This window comes from Bos indicus, chromosome 10, assembly GCF_029378745.1.
Source record: "Bos indicus isolate NIAB-ARS_2022 breed Sahiwal x Tharparkar chromosome 10, NIAB-ARS_B.indTharparkar_mat_pri_1.0, whole genome shotgun sequence".
NCBI lineage: Eukaryota > Metazoa > Chordata > Mammalia > Artiodactyla > Bovidae > Bos > Bos indicus.
Window position 1 is genome coordinate 58499369 of NC_091769.1, and position 15757 is coordinate 58515125.

The following is a 15757-nucleotide window of genomic DNA, read 5'->3' on the forward strand; positions in this document are numbered from 1 at the left end:
GTAGAAATACCTGGCTTGCACACAAGACTTTGTGGCAGATTTAATTTATTTTCATAGGATAAATGACTTACGTGTGGAATTTTTGAGTCACCAAGTATTAACATGAAACAGTGGTTGATTTGGAACAATGTTTTTGATCTACTATTAAGTGAGTAAAGTAGGCCACAAAGCATGGTGTGTAACTTAAGCCCATTAAAAAAAATAAGAAAAAATTAAAAAATGACATAGGTATGTATGTGTGTACACACAGAAAAATATCTAGAAGGATATAAATCAGAATGTTACCTGGATGCTAGTATTATGAGTGGTTTTTCACGTCTTTTTAGCATCTTTTTGCATTGACTATTTTTTAAAGATAAATATATTCTTTTATAATCAGAAAAAAAGAGTAAAACTAGTTTTCATGTAGGAAAAAATGGCATTTATACAGAATAACTCTGGATTACTCTGTCCTATGATATTTTCTCTTCCATTTAATTCTCCATCCCCTGTCAGTGATCAGAGTAAGGGGCCCTGAATTCATCTTGCCCAAAGGACATCTAAGATGAGTGGTATTTGTTAATTAACTAAAACAAAGCAGGAAAACAAAAGGCTTTTTTTCTTCTTTTCACAACCTGAATGCAGAATCAAAGATTGTTTCAGCTTATCTATAAAGTTCAAGGAATCAAGGGTCGACAAACATTTTCTATCAAGGGTCAAAGAGTAAATATTTTTGACTTTGTGGGCCACACAGTCTCAACTACTCAACTGTCTCTGTAGCACAAAAGCACCTATGGTCAACACTAAAACAGAGGAACATGGCTGTTCCAGTAAAACTTTATTTACAGATGCTCACGTCTGAATTTTATTTAGTTTTCTCATGTCACAAAATACTATTCTTCTTTTGACTTTTTTTCAACCATTAAAAAAATGTAAAAGCTATTTTTAGTTTGTGTGCTATACAAAAATAGGTCATGGGACAGATTGGGCCCATGAGCAATAGTTTATCAGCCCCTGATATAGGTAACAGAGTCTTTGATCTCACAGATACAAGACTGAGGTCCAGAAAGATGGATGCTCTCCTGGGCATGACAGACATGGTCTGAGGCAGAGCTGGGAGCAGGAGGCAGAGTTTCTGCTGCCCAGTCCAGTGCTCACCACACACAGACCCCACTGGTTAAAATCAAGACATTTACTCCCAACCATGTGAACACAATTGAAAAAAAGACAAATTTTAATTCTGTCTCTGAGAAAATGATTAGAAAATGTTAGTAAAACAGAGTACAACAGATGTGAAATGTTTGTAGTTGAACTGGATCTATAAAGAACTGAAAATGTCAGGTTAATTTTATTTGTATACATTGTCAAGCTGGGCAATTCTGGTAACCCAGATGAGTCAGGCTATTTTGGTATAAATGATCAAGTTAGTAAAATAATTATTCCCAAATCTCTCATTCATTTTGGACAAAGAAAACTAGCCACTGTGAAAACAAAAGAGATAGGACTCTCACCAAGATAGGAGACGCCTTCTTCTGGAGATATGGTGCCATATTTTACCATCATCTTCACAAAGTCAATCAAGGTTTTCATGATAGTAATCAGGGTTTCTTTCTCTTTTGCCTCTTTTTCTATATAAAAGGACAAAATATTTTTTTTTAATGGTGGCATATAGTTTCATCTTTTAATGTTAATTTATGAAGTACAGCATCTTATTGAAATAGTTCTCCCTACATTTATAGCTAAGCCATTTATAGCTAAAATACATTTATGAAAAGCCCACATCATGACTGGGAATATAGGACAATGTACTGATATACTTAATTTTTTCACAAATGAGTAGTTATAACTTTTCCAAAGAGGTTTACCATAATCTAGAATATTTTATTGATAAAGTTTGCAACCAGGAATAATAGAAACTCAAAGGAAAGTTAGAAGATTGGTAACCCAATAACCCTTCTCTACTCTTATGTTTTTGAGGGCAAGAATGACCTCTTTTCATTAATCAAGCTTAATACTTGAAATAGGAACACACATGTATGTTTAGTTTTTAAATGCAAGGTTGACTTTTTAACAGGAGTATATATTGCCTTCAACCTCGATTTCATTTCAAAGAATATACACAAATCATGAAAATATTCCAATGGTACAGAAGTAAAAAGTGAACACAATATTCTCTTCTTCCCCCTCCCCGCAATGCTTAGTTCCTATGGGCAAAACCACTATAGATTAACTTCCTATAGATTAACCACTGTTAACAGTTTCTTGGAAACTTCATATTTGACATACTGTTCTGTATCTTGATAGAACAAGGTGACCAGTGATTCTACAGTAGTTCAGTGGCTGCATTAATTCTAAAATCAGGGGAAAAAAAATCTATTTCCTTGAAGAAAAGAAAACCTATGTTGCTAGAGGACAGCTTCCCTGCTCTTTTTGCTGCCATGAAGGATTTTCTCTACATACTTCTTCTAGTCTTTCCCCCCACCTTTTCAGCCTTCTCGCAGATGGGGCTGGTAGCCAACAGCCATCAGTCTACATTTCTTGACTGATGGGCATTTGGAATCTCCTTTCCACTGCTTTGCAACAGTGGAAGGCAGGGACCTGGAAAACAGGCCTATTTTATAAACTCCAACCATTTTAGGACTAGAGCTGTTCTGAGAGGTAGACTGAGGGGTAGGGAATAGGCAAGCCCACCGCTGGTTCTCACACTAAGCTACATTCTACAACCTAGTGTGTATCAGTATTGAAGATACTTTCATTTTCTGTTTAATTATTTCTCAATTGGTTCAGACCTTGAGTGAAAAAGGTGGGTAGTATCAAAGCCCTCAGTATAAGTATTTAAATTAAAAGTTTACAAAAATAAAGGCAAGAAAGAATGGGGTCAAGGAAACTGAAAAGATTAAAGCACATAAAATAAAAAATATTTCATACGATGGAATCTGAAAATTACCATATAAAAGTCACAAACTTGGGAGAGAGGAAGGTGGGAGAAGAGATGGAGGAGAGAAGTCCTGGGAAGTGCAGGTGAATGATAACTTCAGCAGTCACATTATTTTCTCAAGGTCATATCCATAAAAATATTTAGTATCATGCTGATGCACTTCACTGACAAGAAGTGACTCACCAAGATGACAGAGGTTCTGAGCTGGGTATCTGCCAACCAATAGGGCAGGATGGCTCAGAATGGACCCTCAAGATGCATAAGCCCTGCAGACACCAGCAGGGGGGCTGGGTGCCATCTGGTCAATGTCTGGGACTGAAGGACAAAAGGATGTTCTCCAGAAATGAAAGCTCACTCTAAGGTCACTTTGGGAAAATACGTTACAATTACAGAAATCTTTATTACGAATGTTCAGTCTGGGGATGGATCTTTAAATAGGAGGAAGAAAAGCCATAAGTCAGTACAGGGCATCTATCTAGATAATAACAACAGAGAATTGGCACATTATTATCCTCCTTGCAGATTAACCAAAAATAAACATGAACTGAAATCTTCAGTCAACTCATTTTGGTGCACTTAGAAAAGAGAACACTACATTAAGGATTTCATTTTTTAGAAAAGCAAATCATTTCCCAAGTGCGTTTTGAGCTCCTGACCTTTATTAGTCCACTTCAATTCATTTGAAGACAAGTTGAAAATACTTAAAAAGCAAAATTCTATATAATTTAAAAATAATAAATTATGTTCCATACACTGTTCTACTGAAGGAGGAAAATAAAACCTTAAAGAGGTTTGCAATAAAATCTTTGGCTGAACTGGGTCAGGCTGGGAATGCTCTCTGATTCATCCCTACATGGGTACAAGGTTCTCTCCAAAACCAGGAATACAACATGTGTTCAATACCTGTTTATTGAACAAATAAATGCACCCTCTGTTAACATGAAGATTAAATTATCCAGAAATCCCACCTTTCCTGATTATCCTTTCCTAAATATTTCCATGACTAGTACACTTCTTTTGAAAAAAATCAACGAGAACCATTTTCCCCGAGGCCGTAATATATGTCATTGACGGTTGAATTTAGAAACTGAAAACAGGAAGAAAAAAAAACCCACCCACACATTTCCTGGAATTACTGTTTCTGTTTCACATGATCAGAAAAAAATGTTTACCTGAATCAATACTTTTCAGTAGTGCATAGAAGTTTGGGAAATACTGGAGTTCCTCAAAGTTGTCTTCACTGTAGGTTTTAGTTCTCCTTTCCAAGCCGTTTGTCAAGGTTAAGGTGTTAGATACTGTTTCATCATTTTCTCCATTAGTAAAAGCATCTTGAATTGCTGCCATTGGAGTCTCCAGTTGTGGGGAGGGGGGCGGAAATCAGTACAAAATAAACATTTTGTTAGAACTAATGGACACTCGTCTGTGATGCTCTTGAATTTTAAAGTGCACGAACACCTCTTCTTTCACAAGATCAAACTCTTTTCCAGGCATGTGGGCATCAAGTCACATGGGAAGGGCATTGAGATTTAGAGACAGGTGCTTTACCTGAAGACCCTGAATCCTGCTCCAGGGAGAATAGGCAGGTTCCTGTTCTGGCCAGGTTTCCCTTTACCAATACTCATGAGTGTTTTTTCATAAAATTGCCTTTCACTAAGGAAATGAACTTTGAGTTTTAGAGTCTACCAAGAGGGATGGTGCCAAGATACAGGAAAGCCTGTCACAATGTCTGATACTAGCAGAACGTCACACCTTAGGGATTTCTGGGTGACACTTTAAAGCCTGTCTGGGAGGGTACACAGGATTTTTTTCCCAGACCTGATGTGTAGAAAATGTTCCCTATCATAATGATCCATTCTCCACTTAGTGAACTAGGCAGAAATGTAAGAGCTTTGCTTGCCTCTTCCTCTTCATTTCCCTACATTTGATCCATCAGTAGCCTTATTGGCCACACTTTCTAAGTTTATCCCAAATTTATACATTTCTTGCTTCACTGCCCCACTCTAGTCCAAGCTGCCTTAACTTCTTCCCTTCTAACTGGTACACAACTACCTTCTGATGTATTCCCATCCCTGCATTTTCCATGATGTAGCCAAGGTTATCTTTTTTAAAGATACGTAGTAGCTACACTGTCTGGTTTCAGTCATTTGGGTACTCCATACATCCTTCTCTTGGTTGCCTTTCATGCTCACAAGTTAACTCCTATTCAGTTAGTAACAAGTCCTGCCCTTGTTAATTCCTATTCAGTTTAGTTAATGCCTAACTTCAGTTTTTGGCTCAAGTCACCTCCTCCAGGAAGCCTCCCCAACCTAAGTCCAAGATAGGTTCCTTTTTTATGAGGTTTTACAGAACCATGTTTCTTTTCTCAGAGCATTTAACACAGTTGCAATTAAAATACATGACTATTTGAAGACCATCTACCTCTTCCTTTAGACTTTAAGCTTCATGAAAACAGGGATTATACCTTTCTAAATGAGCATTGTAACCCCAGTGCTTGGTACATAGTTGGTATCTCAATAAATATTTATTGGAAGAATAATTTTGTTTTCATTAATGCATATGGACATTTTAGAGGTGAGAAGTAAGGAGTACATAATGGGAGTGAAGGAAGAAAATTGCTATGTCAGTTTTACTTCAGACTGGTAAGCTTGAATGAAAGCCATGAGTTATGTGATAAGTCTAGAAAATTTTTTTATGGTAGATGGATCTTCCAAAGCTGTTTTAAAAGATGATAAATGGTGGAGATTGGAAGTAGGGAGAACAAAGGAGAGCTTTTAACCTAGCTGGTAAAAACAGAACAATTCATACCAATTTCCGTTCTCTAGCCTCCCCTAAAACAGGACCATAAGTCCATAAGCCACTTTTCCCTTGTATTTGTGATCAGGTGTTGGAGGGGATGAGGGGTCATGGGGTGTGGGCACTCTGGTGAAGAAAATGAAAGGAGAGGTGAGGAGTTTGATATTCTCTTATACCCCCTATGGTTGGCTCCAAATAGAAGTTTAAAAGAATTCGAGGAGGAGTGAATGATTTTAGTAGCTTGGCTAAGGCCAAAGAAAAGATGAAGAGGTAAGGAGTCCAGGGAGATGAAAGATTTCAGGATGACAAATCTCAGTAAAGGATGACACAGACCCCTGAGTCAATGGAAGGAGGAAGCAGCAGGTGGAAGGGCACAGGGTAGACGGAGCGGCAGCGTGAGGCAACTAGCTCTGCAGAATAAAAAGTTGGTGAGGACTGCTGTATTTAAAATGGATAACCAATAAGCACCTACTGTATAGCACAGATAACTCTGCTCAATGTTATATGGCAGCCCGGCTGGGAGTGGAGTTTGGGGGAAAACAGATACCCGTATATGTATGGCAGTCCCTTTGCTGCCCACTTGAAACTATCACAACATTGTTAATCGGCTATACCCTGATACAAAATAGAAAGTTTAAAAAAAGCTGGTGTGGAAAAATATCAAATCAATCCAGTTTTTTTTTTTTTTTTTATGGGGGGGGTGTTGAGGGCAAATGATGACATCCACTGTGAACAGAAGTTGGATACCAAGAGTTGTGAAACATTTGAATCCAGTGCACTGGGATTATATGAATTGTACGTGAGATAACCATTTCACATAATATGTGTTATTTTACTCTGGGGTATAGGACATAATCTTTACTATGTAATATAACATGACTTTTTACATTATTTTCAAAGCGGAGTTCATTTATATCTTTTAACTCATTGGTTCATTAAAATATATTTTAAGTGGACTAAAAATTTCACATACCCCAAATCTTATTTGGCACCAGCTAAAGTATTAATTACACAAGGATTGTATTAATTATGGCAGAAATTTCTTATGGCAGAAAGTGAAGAGGAACTAAAAAGCCTCTTGATGAAAGTGAAAGAGGAGAGTAAAAAAGTTGGCTTAAAGGTCAACATTCAGAAAACGAAGATCATGGCATCTGGTCCCATCACTTCATGGGAAATAGATGGGGAAACAGTGGAAACAGTGTCAGACTTTATTTTGGGGGGCTCCAAAATCACTGCAGATGGTGACTGCAGCCATGAAATTAAAAGACGCTTACTCCTTGGAAGGAAATTTATGACCAACCTAGATAGCATATTCAAAAGCAGAGACATTACTTTGCCAACAAAGGTCCATCTAGTCAAGGCTATGGTTTTTCCAGTGGTCATGTATGGATGTGAGAGTTGGACTGTGAAGAAAGCTGAGCGCTGAAGAATTGATGTTTTTGAACTGTGGTGTTGGAGAAGACTCTTGAGAGTCCCTTGGTCTGCAAGGAGATCCAACTAGTCCATTCTAAAGGAGATCAGTCCTGGGTGTTCTTTGGAAGGAATGATGCTAAAGCTGAAACTCCAGTACTTTGGCCACCTCATGTGAAGAGTTGACTCATTGGAAAAGACTCTGATGCTGGGAAGGATTGGGGGCAGGAGGAGAAGGGGATGACAGAGGATGAAATGGCTGGATGGCATCACCGACTCGACGGATGTGAGTTTGAGTGAACTCCGGAAGTTGGTGATGGACAGGGAGGCCTGGCATGTTGCGATTCATGGGGTCGCAAAGAGTCGGACACGACTGAGTGACTGAACTGAACTGAACTGTATTAATTATATACGAATCCAAGTACACACATCCATGCACATGTGTATACACACATATATAATTGATGCATATGTATTTGCATATACTTACCACTTTCTCTGGTATTTTCCCAGTCTGACTCTCAGTCTTGCTTGTTGGTTTATTGAGTTCCTCTTCATAATTATTGGCTTCCTTAGAGATCAATTTTTGTAAAACCTCTGCAACTTCATCTTCCAATGTGTGTGCCTGGCTTTCTGTAATCTGTTACAAAAAGTCAAAATATATATAACTTAGTTCTATTTTTGTGGTTTAAAAATACTAAACTCTTTAGCTGAACACATATTTTTAGAAGACAAGAGAATGTTCTGGTCCATCTTCTGAACATCCCTTGTTTATGCCCCTAGTACACACTGACTGTCACAGTGACTGCCCAGCACTCCTGGGAAGAGGCCGTCTTTACTGTTGGAACCCACAGAAAACAATCCTCAAGTTGTTTCTCAACCCTCAGGTGCAGGTCATGGTAGGCAACTGTTGAAACCTGCAAATTTAGCGCCCTCCTAAAGTCTGCCATGGATAAGGCAATGGCACCTCACTACAGTACTCTTGCCTAGAAAATCCCATGGATGAAGGAGCCTGGTAGGCTGCAGTCCATGGGGTCTCGAAGAGTCTGACACGACTTAGCGACTTCACTTTCACTTTTCACTTTCATGCATTGGAGAAGGAAATGGCAACCCACTCTAGTGTTCTTGCCTGGAGAATCCCAGGGACGGGGGAGTCTGGTGGCCTGCCATCTATGGGGTTGCACAGAGTTGGACACGGCTGAAGTGACTTAGCAAAGCCTGCCAGGACTGTGTTAATGTGCCTGGGAACCAAGATGGGGCAGGGTCAGGGTCAGATTAGATTGTGTAGGGCTTCCCAATCATTGCATGGCTTTGCACATCTTATTTCTTTCTCAGCTCACACATTTTTAAAACATTTCTGCTGGTTAAATCCTAACCATCCTTCTAAACTCACTTCAAACACCTCCTCCTCTGAATCTTCTCCTTATTGCTTAACTGGATATAACCCACCTTCTGGCATACTAAATCATGCTGATGGTTCTTACACAACTTGTAGTGTGAGAATGTGTGTGCTTGTCTAGTGCCTCTGCTAAAGCATAAATTCCTAGAGGGAAAGAATGGAGTCTTACTTGTCCTCGAAACTCATGGTGACTGGTATAAAGTAGACACATTATAGACATTTGGCTCTTTGAATCAAGTGGTTTGGCTTCTTAGCATGTTCCAAACTGTACGAATTTGGTTTGTTCTCATGCATATGACTTACTAGGCCAAGATTCAGCAGTTTGGAAACGATCCTGTCAAATACTCCTCTGTCGTTTTCCTCATAAATCCTGGTAGCAATTTTCTGGACAATGTCTTCAGCAGTTAAAGGAGTGCCATCAAGTTGATGAAGGCCGTCTGGGTCATCTAGACAGAACAATCACAACTTCACATTGTGGTGATCACAGGCCTGTTTCTTGGATTACATTAGATTTATAATTTGAATCTTGTACACTCAGGTATGTTTGGAATATACTTAAGGTGAGGCTTTGTCCATGTAAACTCTTGGTTTGAAATAAAATTTGACTTCAAGAATCTAGGATGGTAATGGAAATTCTGAAAGCTTCTTATGCGATTATAAAAGGAAGATCTGAAGACAACATTTTTAGTGCTAATAGTACAAAAGTAAAATACCAATAGATAATATGCCGTATTGTTCAAAGCACTCTTCTATATATTACATAATTTGATATTCCATTTCCACACAAGGAGTAGGCTGGTATTATCTGCACATGTATTCCCTTTGCAGGCAAATTCCTGGGCTGGGGGAGGGGGAACCTGCCTCACACCCAGAATCAAAGAGTATGTACTGAAGATTTTGTGACTTACTTGGAATAACTGTTCACTTGTGAACAGGTATCAGGGCGCCTTTATGTAAGGCAGCTTAATGTGACAGCTCTTTCTCCAGAGAATAAGGAACTTATTTTATGTCCCTGAAATTTAAACTTTTAAAATGTGATAACAGATTTGCACAATACAGTATGTAAATCTATGGAAACCTCTCCAGATAAGCTTGCTGACATGTGTGCTTGGCTTTCCTGGGAGTACGTTTGGCAGGACCACTCCAGACTAAAGCAAGGGCCCATCCTGAGGAAACGGAAGGATACAGTAGAGTTGGTGGCAAGGAAGAATGGCACCATGTCCCACAGAGCACTCCCAGGAAGCAACTGGTCTTTTCCAATCTATATTACATCATTGACTCAAAGGACATGAGTTTGAGCAAACTCTGGGAGACAGTAAAGGACAGGGAAGCCTGGAGTGCTGCAGGCCATGGGGTAGCAAAGAGTTGGACACAACTGAGCAATTGAGCAACAGTCTATACCCCCTGGAACAGGATAGTCATATGTGCAAGTTTACAAGGCACTTAACTCCTCTTGTCACCTCTAGGCAGCTTGGAAAGATCAGAAATTTAGCTCCAATGATCTCTCTTGTTATTTATGTATTCTTGGACCACTATAAAGGAAGTTATTAACAGCATGTATTTCATGGGATTCTGAGGACCAAATGAGATAAGATGTAAAAGCACCTTTTAAATTGCCAAGTATCATACAAAAGTTAATGTAGTTGTATTACTATGGACAGTGGATTTGCACCTGAAATAAAGGAACTGCAGTTATCTTCTAGAGAAAATAGACATTGAATCCCTAGCCAAATTCTGTCCAAAGAATTCTGAACATATCCACCCAAAGAAAGAAGAACCTAGTACATAATTCTATTCTGGTTCTATCTTTTTCTTCTGTAGCTCGTGGGGATTCATAGATTTTTCCAGACTCTGCAAAGATGGAAGGGTATGCAGCCTCAGGCAGAATATCATCTTTGTGTTGTTTGGAAGAAAGCTTAGGAAAGTGAGCAGGGTGATTACCCATGGAGGGCTGGGAGTGCTCTGACAGTGTATTATTGCTGAATCGCAGGCCAAGCAGTAAGCTGCAAGGCCTTTGAGTCCTATGTACGAGAGTGACTAACAAGCAAGAAAGTCCCTTAGAAAACCCTGTAAAATCAGCTGCCCTCCTGGCTGACTGAAAATTGGGTTCCTCATCCATTTTTTCCAGAGCAGAGATTCACTGTCACTTAGGTCTGATTTGTCCATTTGTGGGTTGCAAGTCAGACTCTGGGGAGTAAGTATAGCAGAAACTACCCAGGCCTAGGGAAAGGCAGAAGAATTTATTTCCCTTCCCATTTATCCCTTGGGATCTGAAAAAGGAAGAATAGTGATTGCCTGCTGAAGCTGGAAAATAACTGCAACAGCTGCTTTTAAGTTCATTTAATTCACTACAGAGAGAACATTAGCAAGACTCTAAAGAAGTAGCCTCTTTCCTCCCCGCACTGCTGGATTCTCTGGAGCCAAGAATTCAGATCTCCCCTAGTGCAGGTTGGCTAGACGGGGTTAATAGCTGAACTGTGGGGCAATGCTCCTTGCCTTCTGTGATTTCCCCTGCTCCTCCACAATGGAAAGAATTACTCAGAATGACTTCTCTACTGCTCATGAAGGGGTATTTCACCCTCCTATATAGACCTCAGAGGGGAAGCAAACATGAGTTCAACATTTATAACTTTTTAAAGCAGCTCCAGTTCTAAGTGGATATAAAAGGGCCTTGTTCCATCATCTGCCCAGTTGAGTTTGAATTTTCAGCAACTAATATGGCACTTAACATTCATTTATTCAATATGTTAGTATTAAAGTCTTAATAGGGGCTGAGACTGGAAATACAGTGATAAATAGTTTAGACATGGTCCCTAACTACACAGAGCTTACTGTCTAGCTCATAGTCTGATAATTAGTAATTTCTCAATGAATATTTGTTTGGTGAATGCACAGAGAAGCCCCAAAGCAATATTTCTTAAAAGAAACTTGGAAAAATCCTAACTCACACATACTGCAGAAAACACCAAGAAGGAGAGTTGTTGGGTTCTCCAGCACAAGCTCATTCAGAGGTTTCCTAAAGGTGTAAAAGTGCCCTGCAGAAGTTAGGCCCCTTGGCCTCTCTATTGGATGAAAGTTTGCACGTCTGAGGCTCTAGTCACCTGGGTGGTCCCAAACCTTCTGGTTCCAGGATTACCAGGGTATGAGAGAAGATTAACAATTTACTCATAAACCATTCTCTCCAAGAATCTTCTATATATACTCAAGTGGACTTAAAATGACCTCTAGGGCAAGCATAGAGCCATCAGCCTAGCATTTGATAGTTTAGAATCTATTTGGGATGTTAATAAAATGCTGAACAATGTTAAAAATAAGGTGCTCAGTTAGTGATCAGATCACAAACAGATCTACCTCTGTCTGCATGCACAACCCATCTGACCAAAAAACAGACAAACATTAGATGATTTTTATATTTTTATTAAACGGTCAACTCAACCCAAGTGGTTGAATCTGTTTCACATGCAGCTATACCCAGTACCCATTTATTGCTAGCCCAAATATTTTAGGTTAAAAAGAGTAGAATTCAAAAAAACTTTTTCATGTAGTACACAACATGAAATGTATAAAAATATAGACCATCTCCCCTACCCCATACATATACAACACAATTCTCCTCAGGCTATGATAGCCTATAAAAGTCTAATTAGTAGTTGTTTTCTGGCAGAGATAATCAGTATATTTCTCTTGTGGCCCATGGAAGAGAATTAAGACACATAAGAAAATCTATAGTCACTCCTAAGAACCAGTACTCAGAATGGAAGACACACTGAGGAATTGAGGCAGATCTCAATGCCTCAGGACAATATTTAATTTACTCCCTCATGTATTCCCTTATTTGTGCATTTGTTCATTTATCAGTTCATGAGCTCCAGACACTGGGACTATAGTCTTTCTACTCTCACTGAGTTTTCAGTTTATTTTAGGAGACAAAGATAAATCATAAGTAGTCACACTCAGGGATGTAAAATTACAAACTGCGATCAGTGCCATGTTGGAAAGAAACAAGGTTTCTATCAGATCATGTGCTGGATAAACCAGAGAAGTAGACAGTCCAGGTAAGACTGTAGATGACACATTAAGGATTTTCGGTTTTATCCTGAGAAATGGGAATCTATTAGCAGGTTTTATGCCAAAGAGTGACATGCTCATGTTTGTGTGTTGAATAGATCACTCTGGCTGCTACATGAATAAGCTGGAGGGGGTCAGAGCGAATGCTGGAAGATCCATTAAAAGATTATGCTGTAGTTCAAGTGAGATATGATTGGAGCTTGGAAAAGGATGCAGGTGATTAGTAACAGAGGAAAAAAATTGAGATGACACATAGGAAGTAAAAATGATACGACTGATGGATTAGAATGTGAGGGGTAAGGAAAATAATGGTTTGACTCCTAGATTTGTCTTGAAAAATAGGATGTATAGTAGTGCCTTTCCTAGAGGAAAGAGGGCTAAATTATAAGGTTTACAGAAATTATGAGTTTAACATTGGACATGTTAAGTTTGAGGTGCTTCTGAGACTTCAAAGGGAAGATGTTAAGTTGGTAGACAGTTATCGGTCTATAGTTCAGAGAAGTCTGGCTAGTGATATGAGACATCAGGATATAGATGGGAACTGAAGCCATGGAAAGGTTAGAATGCCTAGGGAGACAGGCTATAGCTAGGAAGAGAACACTGGAAAGGGAGTAATAAGTATTTCACCTTGAATTGTGTGTGTCAGGTATTTTGTTGATTTAATTATATGGGAGTTATGATATTTTGTATTTATAGTTAAAATAAATTAGAATGTTAAAATGAACTCAAAGGACCCTTTAAAGAGACAATAAAACCTGGGCTTCTGTGGAGCTGGAATTGTGCATGATATCAATTAAGTTTGGGCATGGACTAATAAAGGATTGTGAGTGTGTAAGAGAGATTTTCAAAGTATAGGACTTTCTCTTACCTATAATGGGAAACTACAGATTAGAGAAAATAGATAGCAAACATTCTTTTTCTTCATTTACCTTGAAATTTACGGTCCAGTCCACTCTTAGTAGAATCATAATCATCAATCAGTCTTCGATTCTTGGTTGAATCAACATCTTCCACATTCAATTTATTATCATTTGGGGAAATTTTTACAGATTGTCTTTCTTTCTCATTTTTTTCCTTTTCTGTTATGGCCTTTAGCAGGTTCAAGTTATCAACAAAGGAAAAATTGCTTTCACCTGGCTTGTTTTCTGGAAGAAAAGCCCCCAAGCCCAGCACATCCATTTTAGTTAAGCTTCTCACGGCCTACATTATTTAAATTAACATCAACTAATTTCTTATTACCTGGAGGGTACGTTTTTTTAATCTCGTCTGCTTCTGCTTCAGCAATCTGTGAAACAAACAGGAGATAGACCCGGTTTTAAATCATTGCTCTACCACTTACCAAATATGATAGCTAAATAATTTAATCCTTGTGGGATTTAGTTTTATTGTTTGTAGGATATAAATAATATTTTTTTATCTCAAAGTATTGTCATAAAGATTAAATGAAATAAAAGAACAAATGGTCTATAAATATTAATTCCCTTCTCTGATAATATTGGTAAAAGATAAATCTCTGATAAGTTAAGAAATCTTACAATAGAGTGGATGTGATGTTGAGCTTACTGGATTTTTATGCAGTCAACTCTTTGTTTTATACAGAACTCTCTATATTCAACTGTCAGGATACAGAAATTACCAAAATTATATTTCCCATCATAATTTCAGTCAGTTTATTATTAAGTTTTGAGGTCTGTGAATTCAAAATGGCTAAAAGGTCACAGCATGATTACATTAAATAGTATAACTAAAATAAAATGAAATAACATTTACTTCTGACCTACCTGCTCATTCAAAGGTCTTTCTGCACTTAATTCTCTATTATGTAGGGGTTTGTCTAGAATAAACACACACAAATGCAAATTTAATTGTGTATTCGAAAGACAATGTGTCTCATTAAATAAAATCTTCAAAAAAGAAAATAGAAATATTTTTGGATGACTGTGAAACAAAAATATATATTGACAAAAATTATAAGATTATACAATAAAAATGATTATCAGCGTTGCCTTGCTTATTATCCCAGTGTATAGAATTACACTTTTTTTTTTTTTTTGCTGACCAGAAATCTAACAGAGTTCTAACACTTGGTTTACCAGCTGTTTTCAAGGAGACAGAGCATAATTTGGATTGGAATTGTTGGCACATTAAAAGCTTTTTTTTTTATCACACATTGAACATGTTATGAACAGAAAATCTGAGAAAGGTTGTAAGATGACTAGGGAAAAAAACAAACAAACAACGAAACCACTTTAATAGACGGAAAAGCCACCCCCTCCCAATTTCAAAATAAGATTTTTCAAAACAATCCATGTTACTGCTCTATCATTTAAAAAGTGAGGAAAATCTGTCTTCTGGCTAAGTTCTAACCGATTTCTTTGTCAATGTGCGTGGATATCATGTGATCAGAAAATGAGGCACGGTGATATACAGCTCGTGCATTATATCAAGCTTTACCTTCCGTAGCAAAATAGAAAGGAGGTGGGAAGAAAAGGGTCCACGTACCTTGGCTACCTGCCGGTTTGGGGAAAGCCTGAATTGGGCTGCTGTGGAGCATCAATACCACAATCCAAGTGCCGGTCCAAAGGAAACCCATTCTTCCACGCTTGGCTTCGGAAACAGCCTGGCGCCGGGCTCCTGGAGCTGTAGCTTTTGTTATGAATGAAAAGGAGGAGTAAAAACAGGAAAAGCTAGGAGAGTGGGCGCGGGGAGGGCTAGTGGCGGGGATCTGCGTCTAGTGGAGCTCTGCTGGGCTCCGGAGTAAAGGGATTAATTAGACAGTGGGCGCTCGGGACTCAGGTCTCCTCCAGGTGGAGGAGAGCGCTGTCCGTCCCGTGGGTGCTGAAGTTCCTGTGACAAGAGCGGGCAGCGGGTCGGCTTGGGCGTAGCCTTATTCTCGCTCCCTCCTTGAGAGGAAGTGAGGATGGAAGCGCATGCTCTCTGAGAGTCAGAGGCGGGAAGGGATGGCGTCAGCAACTCCAAAGCTACTCCAATTCTCTCCACGAATGGAAGCGGGGGAGGGACGACAGACGGGCTAGCGTATTTTCTGTGCCGCAGTCCTAGGGCTGATCCTGCAATCAGGGTCGTGGACATCATGTCCTAACCTTGCAAGTAAATGTTACCTCAGGGACCAAGTGCCTTCTCTGCCTGTGCACCTGTTAAGGAAAGCTAGA

At 38.9% G+C, this 15757-nt stretch overlaps 1 protein-coding gene across 3 annotated transcripts in view; it reads right to left on the bottom strand.

Moving 5' to 3' along the window:
• The window catches only part of SCG3 (secretogranin III), a 37899-nt gene extending 22391 nt beyond the window's left edge, over window positions 1-15508 (bottom strand). The window contains exons 1-8 of one of the 3 annotated variants that reach the window (XM_070797543.1): window positions 15090-15508; window positions 14369-14421; window positions 13827-13872; window positions 13517-13732; window positions 8823-8965; window positions 7611-7760; window positions 4090-4267; window positions 1491-1607 (exon numbers count right to left, since the gene is read on the bottom strand). In XM_070797543.1, coding sequence (XP_070653644.1) covers window positions 1491-1607; window positions 4090-4267; window positions 7611-7760; window positions 8823-8965; window positions 13517-13732; window positions 13827-13872; window positions 14369-14421; window positions 15090-15180 — 994 coding nt within the window. In that variant the 5' untranslated portion in view covers window positions 15181-15508. The remainder of the gene's footprint in view (window positions 1-1490; window positions 1608-4089; window positions 4268-7610; window positions 7761-8822; window positions 8966-13516; window positions 13733-13826; window positions 13873-14368; window positions 14422-15089) is intronic. The other 2 variants (XM_070797544.1, XM_070797545.1) reach the window with 2 other exon arrangements.
• Window positions 15509-15757: the final 249 nt, after the last annotated feature.